At 40.8% G+C, this 18310-nt stretch overlaps 1 protein-coding gene across 5 annotated transcripts in view; it reads right to left on the bottom strand.

Moving 5' to 3' along the window:
* Positions 1-18310, bottom strand: part of ANK3 (ankyrin 3) — a 545106-nt gene that overhangs the window by 90890 nt on the left and 435906 nt on the right. For 4 of the 5 annotated variants that reach the window (XM_053582915.1, XM_053582914.1, XM_053582918.1 and 1 more), the window contains 2 exons: positions 14850-14973; positions 10071-10173 (listed from right to left, as the gene is read on the bottom strand). In XM_053582915.1, the coding sequence (XP_053438890.1) occupies positions 10071-10173; positions 14850-14973 (227 nt within the window). Of the gene's footprint in view, positions 1-10070; positions 10174-14849; positions 14974-16255; positions 16932-18310 lie in introns of those variants that run through there. The other variant, XM_053582917.1, reaches the window with a different exon arrangement.

The raw sequence follows: 18310 nt of genomic DNA, 5'->3' as shown, positions 1-18310 counted from the left end.
ACTAGACCTGGCTCTCACGTTTCCTGCAGCACGGAGGCAGGGAGGGGAGTTCCTAGGGTTTAATGGAAAAAGCTTGGCTTTGAAGTTGAGTCACAGACTTAGATTTGGAAACTGCCTTTGCCACTTGTTAAGAGATCACTTCTTTCCCACTCCTGGGCTTGCCATTTTGGAAAGTCAACTCGATTGTGTAACTGCGGGGCCTCTCCCTGCCCTTTAGTGTTCACTGTGGCCTGGAACTGCGGTGATTCATCTGAGTGGTAGTCTTGGGAAAGCTGGGTGGGGAAGGTCTGCTCTCGTCCAGTTCACATTCTCCCGAGCACCATTCACAGAGAAGAGGCAAACTCCTCTGCTGCCCACAGCTGGCCTCTGAGGGGTATGCCAGCCCTGGGCCAGCACTGCCGGTCACTGAAGGGGAAGCCAGCCCTCAACCTGGCCTCCATCAGGAATAAAGGAGATGTTTTCTCATTGATTTTTGTTTTATGTGTTGAAAGCCCCTTGGTAGACACCTGAGCATCACTTGCTGGTTTTGTGATCCTTACCATGTTTCTCAACTTTTCTCAGTCTCAGTTTCCTCCTTTTCAAATGAAGGATTGTTTGATACGGAGATTAAATGACAATGTACATCATTAGTCTGGCACTAACCCTGGTAATGATAAGGAATTAGAATAATGTCTTCTTATATGTCTAAAGTCTTTCTACTTTTTGAAGGACTTTCATTTATATAAACTCGCTTATTAAAATCTGATACTTTGTGGAGGAAAATAGCAAAAACAAAAATATTCTAGTACCAGAACTGGGAGTTTAGAAACACAGGATGCTCATGTCAACCGAACAGAGCCCATTCCGTCGCCCATTCCATGGTAAGAATGTGTTTTACAAATGCCTAAGTCTTACTGATGTTTAAATTCCTTTGTTAACAGCAACATCACAACTAACCATGTATCAATTCAATAGCAAGGACTGCCCTAGGCCTTTATATTCACTTGCTCTTTGGGTCTTCAGAATCTTTTAGACCTGGGAGTAACACACCCATTTTACACATGAGGAAACGAAGGGAAGGGGTTGGGGCCTTGGTGTGTGTCACACTTTATGGGGGCAAGACGTGATTGCAAGAGGGACTTTACCTAACAATTGCAATCAGTGTAACCTGGCTTATTGTACTCTCAATGAATCCCCAACAATAAAAAAAAAAAAAAAAAAAGAACTTGGCGACATGACATTAACACCAAGCACTAGGGGGCGTTAGCAGAACACTAGGTGGAAGAAAACTTCACATTGACTTAATACGACCTTTAACTCCCACGTCAAAGATAAAATGGATAAGCACATCATTATTCATTTTAAAAGCGATGTCAAGGATACTATTAAAAATCAAAATGCACATTATTTACTAGAGTCAAAAGCTTGACTAATCATGGTATTACTGTCTCCGAGAGCGTAATACTTTCCAAAAATAGTTTCTCACTAGCCCTATTCATCAGAGGAAGGAGGAGAACAAGTACACACTGGCCTGGCAAAACAGGGACACGCCCAAATGTCCGGGTCCGGAAACCAACGTCTAGGCATGGACGAAAAGGGGAAGGGGCAAGAAAGTGTTTGCAAGAGAATTTTAAAAAGAAAGAAAAAAAAGGGAGGAGGGAGAGAGAAATCCAATTAACTGTAGTATTAGTTTCTCTAAGTGGCTGTCTGTCAACCCCCAGTGTCAGAGGACACCAGTTAAGGTCCAGGACTGACTGCATTCTACTTGTCTGTCAGCTTTGCCAACTCTGGGGGGTGACAGTGGCCTTGAAGGGCTGATGTTAATAACACCCAGCAGACCTCACAATCATAGGTCACCACTCAGTTGTGTGGGTTCCAAACTGCAACGCAGTTTTGGAATATTGTAAATACAACTTAGTTGAATAACGTTAGGATGATGTAATCAGACTGGGAGCCCAGGAAAGCAAAGCCTTGTCAAGGATAACTTCACCCTTTGGCCACAAATCGGACACAGCTAAGGGAGAAGGAAGCTGTTCCCCTAGGCATGGACGAAATGGGTTTGAGTTAGGTTGAGTCACTCCACAGCCCAGTGAGTGGCAAGCCAAAAATCTCATAGAATTTCCATTTCTGCATCAGGCTGGATGGGTAGATGATATTAACTGCCCAATTCATGTGAGAAAAGAATGGCCCAAGTAATGTGAAAATGATGTGAAAATTTTAATTCTGTAAAACAAAAACACAGGTAATAATAATCTGGTATGCCTAGATTTTTAATAATTGAAGATAATTTATTTCTTCAATTCACATAATGTTGCATCCCTCTATATAGTTGGGATACAATATGCTTTTTAGAACACAGGGAGAAGCCCATTGGATTAACAAACAATAGCAGCAGCATTTTGGCAAAATATGTCTATACATTACCTCTTCCCCTGGTTCGTGTGCTTTTCTAAGATCTGCCATACTTTGCTTATTAGAGTGACCCTCCTGCCGAGTGAGAGGGGGGTCAATCACCCATCAGACCTATGCCCTGTTCTCAGCTCTACCACCTAATAGCTGTGTGACACTGGGCAATTAAATACTTCGCTCAGCCCCAGTCTCCTTATCTGTAAAGTGGTAATGATAATACCTGTTTCATAAGGTAGCTGAGAGCATGACATGAGAGAGCCACTCAATAGAATGTTGCCACAGGTAATAGACGAAGTACAAAAGAACCTCCCTGTAAGCTGACCACCCAAAAGACTGTAACAAAGTGGTCAGCCTATGGAGGTGGTCAACATAAGGAACCAGGCCTGCAGGGTGATACACAGGGAACATGTCCCGTCTATGAAAATTAGGTCAACTCAAGGTGGTTGATATAGGGAGGTTCTCCTATATTATAATTGCCTGACTTATACTGGATATTGAATAAGATGCCAGATTGTTACTCAAATAGATAGTAAGTCTGGACATCTAGCACAATCATTTGAAAACTTTATTTATTTATTTATTTTTTGCAGTTTTTGGCCAGGGCTGGGTTTGAACCCGCCACCTCCGCTGTAATCCCAGCACTCTGGGAGACGAGGTGGATGGATCCCTTGAGCTCAGGAGTTTGAGACAAGCCTGAGCAAGAATGAGACCTCTTCTCTACTAAAAATACGAAACAATTAGCCAAGTGTTGTGGTGGGCACCTGTAATCCCAGTACTTGGGAGGCTGTGGCAGGAGGATCATCTGAACCCAGGAGTCCAAGGTTTGAGCTAGGCCGATACCATGGCACTCTTACCTGGGGCAACAGAGTGAGACTCTGGCCCCCCTACCCCCCTCCCCCAAAAAAAATAGATTCCATAAAGGAAACCCAACTCAAGTAGCAAAATAAAATAATAATTAAAGGCATACTATGATGGGGAAAGCAGGTCTTTTTCCCCCAAAATAAAGAGGGTACCAAAAAGAGTGTCTACATTTTTTGGCCCCCTCTGTATTTCTTAAAGTGACTATTATTACCCTTAAGACTGATTTATTTGAGGCTAGAATATAAATCACAAAGAAGTTTGGTTCTTTGGGATTTCCAAATCTTATTGATTTCAAGAAAATTTGGCTAGGAACTTCAGCAGAAAGTGGCGAATTAAGGGCTGCAGGGAAGCTGAGCATGTCAGTATGTCAGCACTCAGCTCCAGATGTCAAAATGAACTGTTCTACTTTAAGGCAGTCACAATACCAACATCTCCCCCTTAAAAAACAATCTATAATCTTGCTGACCAATCTTTGAGGGGTGTTGAATGGAGCACCTGAGTAATGCTGGCCAAGCACTTTAAGGAGAGAAAGGAGTATATTAAATGTCACTAGTCCAAGGTCCTTATCTTCCAGGAAACTATCTCTAGCAAATCTTTAATCTGAGGCTGGCTACCTTCTGCCGCTACATCTCAACCCCCTCCCCTGAGAAATGAGCTTCAGTGAAAAACAGGAAGGTTAATTTGCTGGTAGGGAAGGGGGATAGGGGTGCAAGTAGAGGAAAAACTGTTAGCATAGACAGCCTTTGGATAAGGTATTTTCTCCATTTCTATTACCGAGATAATTGAAAATGCCCAGATCTTGAAAAAACAAACACAGAGTTTCTCCTGAAGAACTCTCCAATTTGCCTACTGTTCGCTAATACATCAGACAGTACTTCACATATTATGTGGCTTCATATACCTGAAATCTTCCTTAGCTTCAAAAAAGACCAAATTCAATCCAAAGGAACAGGAATCCTAGTCTGTGGGTTAACGCGGTGAGTTAAGGAGATGTAATAGCTGCCTTCATGGAACGTGGTGGCTATAATGAGACCTGCCGTAACACTCACAGAACGCTCCACCTTCAACACTCAAACAGCCAAGGCAAGTGACCATACACTTCAATTAAACTTTCTAAACTGGTCACTATCTCCAGGCTTGCCACTAGTACCTTCAGGCATAAACCATGCCTGCAAACCTCATCAGACAGGGATGTTTGTTGTCTACAAACAACAGTCTTATCAGAGAGAAGGAGCGGGGGCAGAGCAAGTGTCCTATTCTCTTTTCACAGAAGTGTTGCCCCTAAATCAACAGAACTGTAAGGCCATGGTAGTTGATCCCTTCACCGTGATCATTTGGCAAGGGGCTGCTTTCTAACATGTTTTGTGTGGAAGTACCAAAGTTTATAGCTATTTTCTTAAATTGTAGCTCCTTTTTCTTTTGATAAAGTTGATTCATTTATTTCTAAACAGAAAACATAAAATAATAGAATCTCGAGGTTGAATGGTACTTTAAAATGCTAGCAGACTTTCTGTGTTGCCATTGACAGGTGGATGTTCACACTAGGTTTGACTACCGCCAATGGCAAGTGTGTTGGTGAAGACAGAAACCCAAATTAAATTGGTTTAAGACACCCCCTCTCTAAAGATGGAGGAGTTTGGCTCAGCACCCATAGCTCAGTGGTTAGGGTGCTGGCCACATGCACCAAGGCTGGTGGGTTCGAACCCAGCCTGGGCCTGCTAAACAAACAAAAAAAGAAATAGCGTTGTGGCAGGCGCCGGTAGTCCCAGCTACTAGGGAGGCTGAGGCAAGAGAATTGCTTGAGCCCAAGAGGTTGCTGAGAGCTGTGATGCCACAGCACTCTACCAAGGATGACATAGTATGACTCTATCTCAAAAAAAAAAGATGGGGGAGATGGAAATTAGGGGTTTATATGGCAAGAAAGTCTGAGTGGTGCCTTCAGGTATAGCTAAATCCAGGCAGACGATGGTAGGAATCATCTGGCTTCATGTTCCCCTCCCAGAAGCTTTGGGCTTGTGTCATTTTCATAGCGTAGCAACCCCAATGGAGGACCTCTTTCCCCAAAAGATTGACAAAGACTCAAATTTGATTCTTGCTACTTTAGCATTCCCCCCCCCAAAGTAATCTCTGTAGTATAGGACAAAGAGATTCTCTGAATGGTCTGATTTGGGTCTCGGTCATGGAGAACAGGAAGGATTCTTTTCTTCAGATTAATACGTGGGTTCAATATTTAGGTTACGGTGATTTCGATTCTAAGGTAAAGTTCAAGCTGTAGTTGAGCCCTTCACCCAGGGGGTGTGTTGGACACCTTCACCTTGTGCACATTAGGTGAGAACCTGTCAATCGTCCTCACTCCTTTCCCCTCTCTTCTGCTTCCTCTCCCCTCCCCCCACTAGACTATACTTGTGCTTTTTCTTTTTGTGGGTGTATAATTGTTTATATATTGGCTTCATATTAGTCTTGGTGGACTGGATACTTCTGTTTCCCTTCTTGAGATACTTCACTAAGAAAAATTTGGAGAAGAGTTAAGGATTTATGCCTTTCCTAAACTATACTGACTACAAAACAGGTGTGGGTACAGATTTGACCATCAGATCTGGGCACTGTCACCAGACTGGGTGCATGCAGAAAGCCAAACATGTCTATACAGGCAAAAGTAAACCCCATCCCTAAGGGCTTCTGTTCTTCTCTCATCTTTGAGTGACTAGAAACAAACATAAACTAGAATTTTATGTTTCTGAATACCATGTACACCCTTTGGTCTTACAATTAATCACTTCTAGGATCATTCAAGGGAAGTGAAATTAATCAGCTGGTAAATATCTAAAATTGCTGTCATCCTTCTATGTCATATCTATCTAAAGGAAAAGTATTTCCTTCCTTAAACGATGCCTTCCATGACACCATTTTTAGCCCTCCTATTGCAGTAGGCCTTAATTTCAGCTTTTACTTTTCATAAATTGTTCCTGAATATGTTATAATTTGTCAGTTTTTTTAAAAGCACATTAAATAAGGATTTATTAGAATTATAAATAAGCATAATAAAGAACACTTGTGTCTAAATATAATTTTTCATGCTAAAAAAAAAAAGATTAAGATAGTGGTTTTGCCTCTTTATTAAAAATACTAACAAGTACAAGATCCTGGAGGGCAGGATAAAATCCTGGGGCTCCATTCTGGCTTGTGTAGAGCGATGCAGATATATTGAGTAGGGGTTAAAAGGAGGCACCCTGGACCAAATGGTCAGTGACTCTGCCACTCACAAGATGTCCCCTGGGTTAGTTACTTAAGTTCTCTCAGTGCCTCAGTTTCTTTGCCTTTGTAATAGGGTTAAGAAATTATCTCATAGGATTGTTTTGAAATGTATAACAGTCAATCCTGGTGAATCACTCAGAACAGCTCCTGGCCCATTGTAGGAGCTCCAAATTAGTTGTTTTCGCCATCACTATAACCATCACCACCAGTATACTGCCTGACACTTAAGGCCCCTAGTGAAAAGCCCTGCATTTATGCAATGAGGATCGGCTGATCTGGATCACACACAGTATTGCGTATTAAGTACATAAGCCATATGAGACTACTGCTTTCAACAATTACATCAGAAGAAACGAGTGTCATTCTTGTTACACTTACCACAGACGGCCAAACTTTTGTTTAGACTCACCCCTTTTGTCTATTTATTAATGTAAATTATGCGTAAAAGAATGTATACATTTGCAGAAGCATATCTATTGGTGACTTTGATTAACAGGTAAAAGGAAGGGAAAAGAATAGGGAGTTCACAGATAACCCATATCACAGTGAGAAGAGTTCACTCTTGACTATCCAGGAGTGAATGAAGTGGTTCACACACTCATCACGACTCAGGCCCAGCAGAGAATGGGGATGGGTTTACCTCTCCCAAGCCCATTCCCAAGCTCTGTCATCCCCAGGCCAGCACAGGCTCACTGGGGATGAGGGAAGGCTGCACTAAGCACCTGTGTCTCAACCGCGCTTTAACTGTGGTTAATGTGCAAACTGACTAATCAGCAGGATACAAAGAGGCAGCAACTCTACCTGGTATGGGTGAGGTCTACTCTTGTTGAAAAAAGAAAAGCCCACCCAAGACGATTTTTACTGATTTTCCTTACATGTCCGAGTCACTTTACCTGGACAATGACAAGGGGAGCCTTAAGTCTGACAGTAAGTCAGGCATCACTGCTGGAGGGACTCTGAATATTTCAGACTTCTTTCATGCTTTCTCATAAAAAATTACACCATGGAGAAACTAGGTTTTGAAATTTACAAATGCAGAATTAGAGGAACAGAAGATAAACTAATAAATTTTTTGTCATTTAATTTTAATATGAAGGGTTTAAATGCACTTCTGAAGTAAATGAAATGCTTCTCATTAGTCTCCGTGTAACTAGACTCTGACAGCTTATTTGTTGAGGAATTAGCCCTCTCCCATTCTATTATAAGTGAGATCCTAGAGACTAAAAACATTAATATACCTCTCTCAGAATGTGTTTTCCCCTTTCCTCCAAGTTTTTACTTTAGAGATATTCATATGGACAAAAATGTTGAAAAAATTGCATAAAGAACAACCATATGTCTTCCACCTAGATTTGCAATTGACATTGTTGTATCTGCTAATTGTCTTTCTTCATACAATTTTTGGCTAATCATTTGAAAATAAACAGTTGGCTTAATGATTATTTAATTCCTGAAAACGTCAGCATGTACATTCCCACAATAGAGATTTTCTCCAAGTAGCTTTAATACCATTACCCCTGCTAAGAAAATTAACAATCAATTTCCTAATAACATATATATATTCAGTACATTTTCAAATGCTCCCAACTTCCCCTAAAATGTCTTTAATGTCTTTCATTTTCCCTAAATCTCTTGACAATTTATGATGGGTTTGTGTGGCCCTGGGGAGCATCATGTGTTCACTGAATACGCTAGTTGCTTCAGGAATGCCTATCAGTGCACGGGGTACTCTGCAGTCATTAAAGTTCCTGTTTCTACAGTTATCAGCTGGAAATACATTTCTGAAGGTTTCAAGATGTCCTGTAACTCTTTTCCTTTGACTGACTGTTCTACAGAAGCGTTTATGATGTCCACAGATATGTTTTTGAAATGAAAGCAGCAACGAACTGACTACAAGTCCTCCTTAACTTTTATTTCTTCTCATAAAAGCTTAGATCTGAGTAAATGCTGCCCCTCCCATCTACCAGAGTAAGCGAGTCTTGGTAATTGCTATCAGACAATGGTGTGAGAACCTCCAGAAATGTTGGTAGCTTGCAGATCCACAAACTCTAATAGTTCACTTTAACATACTGTGTTTGTGGGGGTGGTAGAGTAACTGTGGTGGTGGTGCTAGTGGTCCCAGTTGTACACTCCTGCCCCTGAGCAAGTTTATATTCAGAAATATAAACTATAATTAGGTTTGATCAGAATCCCTCAGCATATGTTTGACAGATGAGACAAGTATCTGATACCTAAGGGGTCTCCTTTCATCTGCAATTTTGTTAAGTTTTATGAGGTTTCCTTAAAACATGGAGAATAACAGAGATTTTTTTATACTTAGAAGTATTATCAACATACCCACTAATATCTCATTTCAATTGGGGACATGAAGACAGCAGGACTGCCACACTAGGCTAACGACCACAGCCAATCCTAGCAGAGAAATCTCAACCAATACCTGGCAACACCTTGTACCGAAGAGCTTTGTTTCATTATTTGAGACAAGTGCTTTCTCTAGCACTGTTTGAACCCATGCCATGCTCCTGCACTTACAATCGTTAAAAAATTTTTTTTGTCTGAACAAACATTGAACAGCCACTGTATTCACCTCTGTAAGGCTTGCTTGCTAAGAATGTTCTGGAGTATAAAGTAATAAAGTATTTATTGTAGGTCCCTGTGAAGTACAATACATATCTGTGTGTCTGAACAGCAGCATCTCCAGATATGGGAGTCCCAAGTCTGCCTTTCTATTTGTTCAAACCGTAACTTGGCTAAGTGACTATCACTTATTCATCTGCTCTAATTCACCTTCAATGTACAGTGAATAAAATGTCCAGTATGATTTTGCCAATTATTTACATTGTTAAAATATTATTAGCTACCTTCAAAATTAGGTTTATGGTCCTGACATCTTCATCCTCCCTCAAATCACTGCTGTGCACATTGTTCATATGTGTGTATAAAAATTATTCTAGCACCATCCTCATGTAGCAGGACTATGTTGCTGTGACTTCTTATATTAACCCATTATTTATTCAACCATAATTATTGGAAAGAAAAAACTGCAAACACCAAATGAATCTGGGGGAGATTCTGGTAGAAAGCAAAAGACTATTCCATCTCACCACACTGACCTTCAAACTACCATCATAGGCAGCTTTGAAGCTAAAGGAACAAAAAACAGAACCAGTCTTATCTTTAACTACTTGTTAAAAACAATTCTAATAAAGTCCAAATATACCTACTTTGTTTAGCAACATAAAACATCCATATGGCTAATGTCAGCAACTTCAGCTATCTTTTAAAAATAGATTGGACTTAGAGATGAGAAAGATACCTATCTATGCCTTTTCTAGGACTTTCTGAGTTCCTCTCTCTCTAGAATTTTAGGGACTCAACACAGAAGATAGGAACAATTGATTTCTTTTTTCCTTTTTTTTTATTTTAAACTGGAGAGTACCAGAAGATTCACAAATGAAAAATCAAGCATGCAGAAATGTATTTTTTTTGTCTCAGGTCACAGAGCTTGATTCAATGATACAAATGAAAGTTTAACAACCAAAGAATATTTTTAAAAGAATGCATACCTGTTCTTTGGATGGCACCAGGAGTTCTTCGATCATCATGCTGTCCCGTGCGTAAGAGCTTCTGTTCAAGGTGTAAGACCTATCCGAACTGAAGGAGCGGAGGCTGTTGTATTTACAGTTAACCATTCAACAGTGGTAGATGATGATGAGATGAATAAAAGAAAATTAATGCATGCAACTTTAAGGACAGGCAAGATGGCTAAAAATATCAAGAAAAGTTGCTCATAAAAGGACATCATCAAAAATAAAACCCCTTTTATTTGGGGAAATGTTTTGAGGGTAGGCGACCTCATAATCGGGTTTTGTTTAAAATAAGGCCAATTTTGAGATGAAGTCCATGAAAACTTTGGCTACTTTACTATGAAGCTAAACCAACATGACAATTGAGGAGAACCAGATAACTTGAGGTAACTGACAGATGCAGAGATTTTCTGTGAGTGTCTCCTCTCTTTCTGAATGGAATTACATCTGCTGTAAATGGGTCTGTTGATACGTCTTTGAAAGCTAGATAATGGCTATAACATACTGAGAGCTCTGGTTTGTAGCTGTTACTCATGAACACATCAAGAAGGAAGTCGTGTTGTGAAAGCACTTTGCATGATCCTCTTTGCCACCTTCCTGGTCTTGAGGAGACATTCAAATTCCCTGCATGGCTATTTTGTCTTTCCTGCTCTGCTTTTAGATACCCTGTCTTTCCTTGCTCTGCTCTTCTTTTCCTCACTCCTGCCATTTTCCTTCCCAGCCTCTCTCCATCCTCCCCAGGGTCCCACACTGACCTCTAACCTAAAACCCAGGTGAGTAAGAGACCCTGGGAGGACAGATCTGCGTGTGACCCTGGTGGCCTTGCACACATCACAGAGGACATGCAGGCCAAGGCCAGGATTGCAGGTAAACTGAGTCTGCCAGCACACCCTGCGATCTTCCTGGAACAGAGGGTGAAGGCTCAGCAGAAGTGCTTTAAGGTCGTCTCTCACTCACCTCCCTGTCTGACTGGGCGGCTTTTCATCATCTCCTCCTTCTAATGAGGTGTGAGGCTTCCCATCCTGCCCTCCTGGGAATAGAGCTGCCCAATATAAAATTACTTAGTTGGAGTGGGGAACTGGCTCCTCAGCAATGGGGTATCCCACAACTAGCCCTGCAGAAACTCAGCCCCTTTTGCTTTGGTGTCCTTTTTTGGTACAGGGAACAAGGGCCGTGGGAAGTCAGCACCTTTCACTTCTTCCTTTTACTGCCTGTATAATTTAAAACACCACCTGGATCCAAAAGGGGCGTGTCGTGTCTTTACCAATTGCATCAGTCAGAGCTTGGCTTTTGCTTTGCCTTGTGTGCGCTCGACAGGGAAAAGAACAAAGTAAACAAGAAACGATTCCTTCCTTTGCACACAGTGATGTCTTTTCTTTACTATCAACTATCCCAATGATAACCCAAACGTGGCGATTCTTATATCAAGATGCAGAGGCCCCTGATATTAGGAGTCTGATTCCTGCAGAGGAGCTTATCTAGTGACCATGTGACTCTGACCACTTGCACAGTCAAGCCCTCTGCGGCCAAGCATGTGACCTATTACTCTTCCTTTTTGCCCCCCATTACAGTTGCCACGCATTTCTTTCGGTTACTCCTGTTTCTAGTTCCTTACCTTCACCTACATGAAGCTTCCTAAAGACAGAAATTCTCTAACTCAACGCTCTGAGCTGTGATGGAGGTGGCTAATGTGGTGCTGTCCACTAACAGTGGCCACTGGCCACACAGACCACCGAGCACTTAAAGTGTGGTTAGTTTAGTTAACTAATTTTAACTTAAATAGTCGCTGATGGCCGATGGCTACCTTATTAGACAGTATCTTCTAAGTACTCATGGCAACGTCCCATTTTGCTCCAGTGATGTGTCTGAGAGGCAGTGGGAAGCCCTGCTCTCTGTGCTGGACGTTCACTCCTTTAAATCCCACAGCATGATATATTAACACTGGTAGGACATGAGATAGTTTTCTGGTCTATGTGGACAAACACTCAAAAGTTGTAAATAATAATTACATATTCACTTTAATTCCAGTGTTTAAGTATAATCTAAAAAAATAATTTGTGGCCCTCAGTAGAGTGTTGTGGTGTTATAGCTCACAGCAACCTCAAACTCTTGGGCTCAAGCGATTCTCTTGCCTCAGCCTTCTGAGTAGCTGGGACTACAGGTGCCCGCCACATTGCCCAGCTAGTTTTTTTTGTTAGAGATGGGGACTTGCTCTTGCTCAGGCAGGTCTCGAACTCCTGAGCTCAGGCAATCAATCTGCCTGCCTTTGCCTCTCAGAGTGCTAGGATTACAGGGTGAGACACTGCACCAAGAAAAACACTGCTAGGGACCAAAATTTGTTGATACCTTTTTAATATCCCCTCCCTCTTTTAATTTGTATATGAGTGCCAACTGCAGAACAGAGCCCAGAACTGGGAAGCACCAACAGAAAGGCTTAAAGATGTCTTCATTTTACATAATGTCAAAAGTTCCTACTCCTGATCATTCCAGACCGATTGACATCAGACAGATGGAGTCCATTAAATCCATCAAGTTTTACACTGAATCCCTAATATTTCCAAGTACTTTCAGCTACTAAAATTAGAGATTATTTGCATATGGGTTGGAAAGCATTAAATTGTTTTTCACTAAGGTCAACTATATTATTTGTAGCCATCAGTATACCCAAAGTGTTAAATACTGGAAATGTTAGAAAAACATGCCTCAAAATTCTAAAATTATGCTAATGTACCTAGCACAACTCAAGACAGCAACCAGCAAAAAACAGCTTCAAATTAGGACTTGTTCTTTAAACCCAGTGAAATTTCTTTAGTTACTTCATGCACTATACAAATTTTAATAAGGAAAAGAAATTCCCCAAGTATGCAGTCAGTTTTGCACAAGTAACATTTCTTCTGATATGTTAGGTTCTAGCTAATTTTCTCAGAACTACAAAATTTTCACTCATTTTTCTAAAGCTGAGCAGAAAAACAAACAAACAAAAGCACGTTACAGCACATCACAGCACATCACGTCACAATGCTGAAAAAATAAAAATGAGAAAATGAGCCGGAGAAAGGCAAAGGAACACTGTAAAGTGCCGTGTCTTCTTACCTGATCTTGGGACTATTTTAGAGTATTTAAAAAAAATAAAATAAACAGGAGAAATAGAAAGCAAAAAATCAGAGAAGGAAAAAAGGAAAAAAAATGTTATGGTTGAATGGATTACACACTTAATGTATTTCTTTTTAAATGTTACACTCAGAACATTTTACTTGGTAATACTCTAATAATGTGCTTAAAACATATCAGCATTATAGATTTTTTTTTCAAAGAAAATACCTGCCTCTGAGCATAACATGAGTTGCCAATGTAAAAAAAAAAAAAATGAGTTACATATAATAGCAACACATAATGATGCAATCAAGATTAGAAATGTGAAAGCCTTGGAATTATCTAAAGAAAAAAATCATGAGAGGCAGTATTCTGGTTTCATATCTCACTGGATGTCAGCTGCTACAATTTTCTACATAAAAATGATTGATTCATAAAATGTATCACATTGTCAGAAGAAGAGAAGGCAGCTAGTTATTGGATTATAAAAGGTATAAATCCCTAAGTAGGATATAAAGATATATAAGATGTTGAGATCCTTTGAGATTCTACAATTCTACATATTTTCCATTGTAACTAGTTGATATCTGTAATTATGTGAAATACGGCATATTTTTAAAAAAAGTTATTTTTCCTTTTCTGGTTAATGACACCTACTACAGGAAGATTTTTAAGGTCTTTTATAAACATATGCATAAATCAAAAGCTGTACCAACTTACATGGTGTTCAAAATTCTATTAAAAAGGACTAAGTAGAAGAACAACAATTCAGTATCTAAACTGGCCACACCAGCACACTGAGAATAAATTCCAAGGTTTACTTTGAGGGAAGTGCCATTTGCTATTAAACAATGAAACTTTACAACAGATCCTTAAACTATAGGAAAATGTCCTCAGGGCTCTCTGGCTTAGAAGGTTTAATTATTAGCTTTGAAATAATTTGACTGTCAGCAAACATGCTGGCTGTTAATCCACCACAGGGCAGAAAAGTCTCCAAATTCTGGACAAGGTCCTGCTTCTTTCAACCAGTGTTTAGAAAAGTTTAAGGCAAGGTTCTCCAATACAAAAGTTTTCTGCTTCAGTTATAAGAACTGAATTTGCCACCATTGCTGTCTGTGACTTTTGGTAAGTCACTGTTAAACACTACTAATATGTCCCTTGTAAACAAAATAATGGAATAGAAGATCTACTCAAATGATTTAATAAACAATATACTTTTCTTCAAGAATACTCTTTTAAATCTCAATCATTTATTAGTCCTTATATAACAAAGAATGAACAATCCATACACATATTTCTTACTTATTGGCAAATAAGGTTTTCTTTCAATATAGATCAAACTTAATTTGGAAACATGTGACTGGATTGGTTCTCCCAGTTTTGTCAGTGAGGTCATTTGTTACTATGCTTGAAGCATGACTGCAAAGTGGGAAGGAAAAAAACAAAACACACGATTAACATGTTCAATCACATGAAATTAAGACCTGAAAACCACACACAGGAAAACCAGCAGAACATGTATAATTGAGTCGAGAACATTGCACTAAATTCGCACTTCATTCAAAAGGCTCATTTGGGGATAATGTGAAAAATGAAAATGATTTTGGTTTATGACAGACCATGGCTGTTTTCAATTCACTATGAAAACCAGCAACAATAAAGTACCTGGCGGAACGGGCTCCAAGACTAAAGCCCATGTAGCCCTCTGCGGGCAGGGAATCGTCACCCAGTTCCTTAAGGTCCTGCGGCCCAAGATATTTGTCTGTGTCCCCGGTCATTGCATCTTCACCTGCAGGTGTACAGAGTAAGTAAGCCAAAATCAGAAGCTGCCCTTCCGACTACGCAGCAGGTTTGGGGAAAACTGTTCTTGGTCATCAGCAAATCACCCATTATCTCATATTCATCTCTCCATCCCCTGGGTAATTTTTGTAACTGCCATTTAGAAGGAAAGAGTATAGGGTGAGGTTAGTACACAATTTCAAGAGTGAGTTTAAGCAGCGGAAACGGTGCCTGGTGTTAAGTACCAATTTTAAAACATTGCCCCCTCCCGCTTCCTCTCCCTCAAGCCCCAGCTGACTAGAAAGGTGGGTCTTCTAAGTTAGAATTTTTCTCGCCTCACCCACAATGAGGGCAGTTTGTTTGAATGGACATGGATTGCACAATAAGAGCCACCTCTTCATTACTGTTCTTGAAATAATACGTGGGAAGGGAACAGACATTTTTCTTCAACAGTTTTCTCACACCCAGGATTTTAGTTTGGGGCTTATGTAAGAAACTAGCAAGTTATTTATGTGAAGTATAACTGCTCTATTCGGGACACCATGGAACACATCAATTCTGAACTGTTCCTAAACTTATCAAATTAACAACTCAGCCCAGATGTTCCAATGCTTGAAGTCTACTTGGAAGGCAACTCGCCTTCTACTGGATTCAACAGTTTGAAAGGAGGCTCTTTAATCATTAATACAAAGAGTTAATTACACAAAATACTTTTACTAGCTACATATGCACAGCATGACCTCACGCGGAAAAACCACATTCCAAGAGTGACAGGGCAGGTTTTTCAATTGTCTTCCACCCTCTGGGACATTTCCCATCCTGCTCAAAACTTAGAACTGGCTGTGGAAAAGTTCCTCCCCCCCACCCCACACAAGAAAACTCTCTTTTTTTTTTTTTTTTTTGCTAATGACTCTTATTCTCTTTCTGGACACAAGGTTGCCTAGCTGAAAGAAATTTTAGAAGTGTATATGCTGTGTTTTCTTAAAGGTAAGAGATATAATCCACCTCTGCTATATTTTCCAATTCCTTCATTCAGTACCGTTTACAATTTCCATTCATTTAAACTCAGGAAACCACAAGAGCTCAGCTTTTAAACTACCCATCAAGCCTAAAAAGTACACTGTTAACTACTGTTTTTGCAAATGTAAAAAACGAAACAGATCAACTTTCCATTGCTACCCAGTACCAAGAGATTATTTTAAGTAACTATTTACAGCTGGGCTATTTGCACATCCACTGAATCTGAAACAAAAACAGCACACACCAAGTACAACTCAAAAGAAAGATCTTACTCTGTGGTAAAGCCATTTCCACCAGGCAGGAATGATCAAATGTTTTCCTGCCGTTTCCAGGAATTCCTGAAGCAGTGATTTAGAATCAGCCTCCAAAACAGCCCAAGCAAACCAATCCCTGGCTTGTATCCAGTGTTCTCACCACAGCTGCCGAGTTCCCCTCAGTATCTTGATCCTCTCGTAGGCAATTGAGGAATTACACATCTTTTCCCACTCATCAGAGTTCGAGGATTTTCAAATTTTCAGACCAAAAAAAAAAAAAAAAAATCTGGCAATACTTAATTGAGATTAAGATCCTTTTGATCACTCCGCAGACATCGTTTTAAAGCTCCTTCTGATTGGATTAAAAACTCCTCTGGCAAGCCTCTCGCAGGACCCAATGGTGACATGAATGCGAGCCCCTGAGTTATTTGCATGTAAATATGAGGACCGCTCTGGTATAGACTTTCCGTAATTTGATACCAATGCTTGGAGCCTGACCGGGTAACCAAGACAGTCTCGTGTAGGGACAGAGAAAGCGAGGTGCTACTTTTAATTAGGAGGCCACTCTTCTCAACTATGAATGAAGAAACAGCTGGCTCAGGTAGAGGAAAACATCAGAAGAAAACAAAGAAGTGGCCCAGGCGGGGAGTGGCAGGGAGCTCCAGGCAAACTTTCAACTTTGTTCTCAGCTGGGAACACCCTGAGAGCCTCGGTTATTTATGGTCCCTGTCAGGTGGAAGGAAGGGGGGAAAAGGAGAGAGGGAGGGCCTGCCCTAGAGTTGAAGTTGTGAAACCCAGGCAGCCGGGAGCAGCGTGATTCCTGTAACTCTCCAAGAAGCGCTTTGCACTGCACTGAAGTGCCTCCGCTTTTTATCAAGAGTTTGAAGAAGGGAGCACAGTGAGGCGAGCTGGAAAAAGCAACTGGGTGTTCTGCTTCATTTTGGGCACAAGCTCTTTCAGCTCTTTAAAATACGCTAGGAAGGACTGACTGGCTGTCTCTCCAGGAGAGGCCCCTGGAGGGAGAGCCAAGACCAGGGGGAGTTGGGGCTGGCTGGGGAGAGAGGTCTTGTTGCCCTAGGAGGGAGGTGGGTCTGCTGCTTTGCTGTTACACTGTTTCTTCTCTTTCCACTGGCCGCCTCTCTTCTGAGCTACTCCACCCTGCTTATGTTGGCAGTTGGGGGGAAAAACCAGCCGGGCTTCTGCACCCTCTCCCTGGTATACTGGAGAGGCAATTTCAATTTTTTTTTTTTTTTTAATAAAGTTGGAGAATTAGGCTAAAAACTGTCTTGCTGAAGTGATCCCCTTGGAATGTTGACCTAACTATACCAGAATCTGAATCTGTAGAACTGACAAGATGGTAAACAAATCTGTTTCCCTAGATAAACACATAAACAAATGAATAAATACATGAGATGACTTCTAGGGCTCTGCTCTGATCAGCCTGGCTGTAATTAACATTGTAAATATCACAGAAATAGAAGGGAAGGGCAGAGCCTGTGGCTCAGTGGGTAGGGCTCCGGCTCCCATATACAGAGGGTGGCAGGTTCAAACCCACCCCTGGCCAAACTGCAACAAAAAAAATAGCTGGGCGAGAGCAGTAAAGTGAAACTCTGTCTCTACAAAAAAAAAAAAAAAAATAGCTGGGCGTTGTGGCGGGCACTTGTAGTCCCAGCTACTCGGGAGGCGGGGGCAATGAGGCAAGAGAATCGCCTAAGCCCAAGAGCTGGAGGTTGCTGTGAGCTATGACACCATGGCACTCTACCGAGGGTGACAAAGTGAGACTCTGTCTCAAAAAAAAAAAAAAAAGAAAGAAAGAAAGAAAAGAAATAGAAGGGAAGCCACTTATATAAAATGCCTGGAATACATTGAAAACTACTCCCAACCAAAGAATAATTTCCAATTCTGTAAAGAGTAGAAGGTGAAGCCATGGTTAAAGAGGATAAATGGCATCTGTTTTTTGGGTCTGCGTTTAGAATCCACACTACTTAGCAAAGCCTATTCAATGACTGTCATCCATTCAAATTTCCCCAAAAGGCCTATAATGCAATGTTCCTTCCCCTTAATCTGGGCATA

This window comes from Nycticebus coucang, chromosome 3, assembly GCF_027406575.1.
Source record: "Nycticebus coucang isolate mNycCou1 chromosome 3, mNycCou1.pri, whole genome shotgun sequence".
NCBI classification, from domain to species: Eukaryota; Metazoa; Chordata; class Mammalia; order Primates; family Lorisidae; genus Nycticebus; species Nycticebus coucang.
The sequence above is the reverse complement of the archived record's forward strand: the minus strand, read 5'-3'. Positions and strand labels throughout refer to the sequence as shown.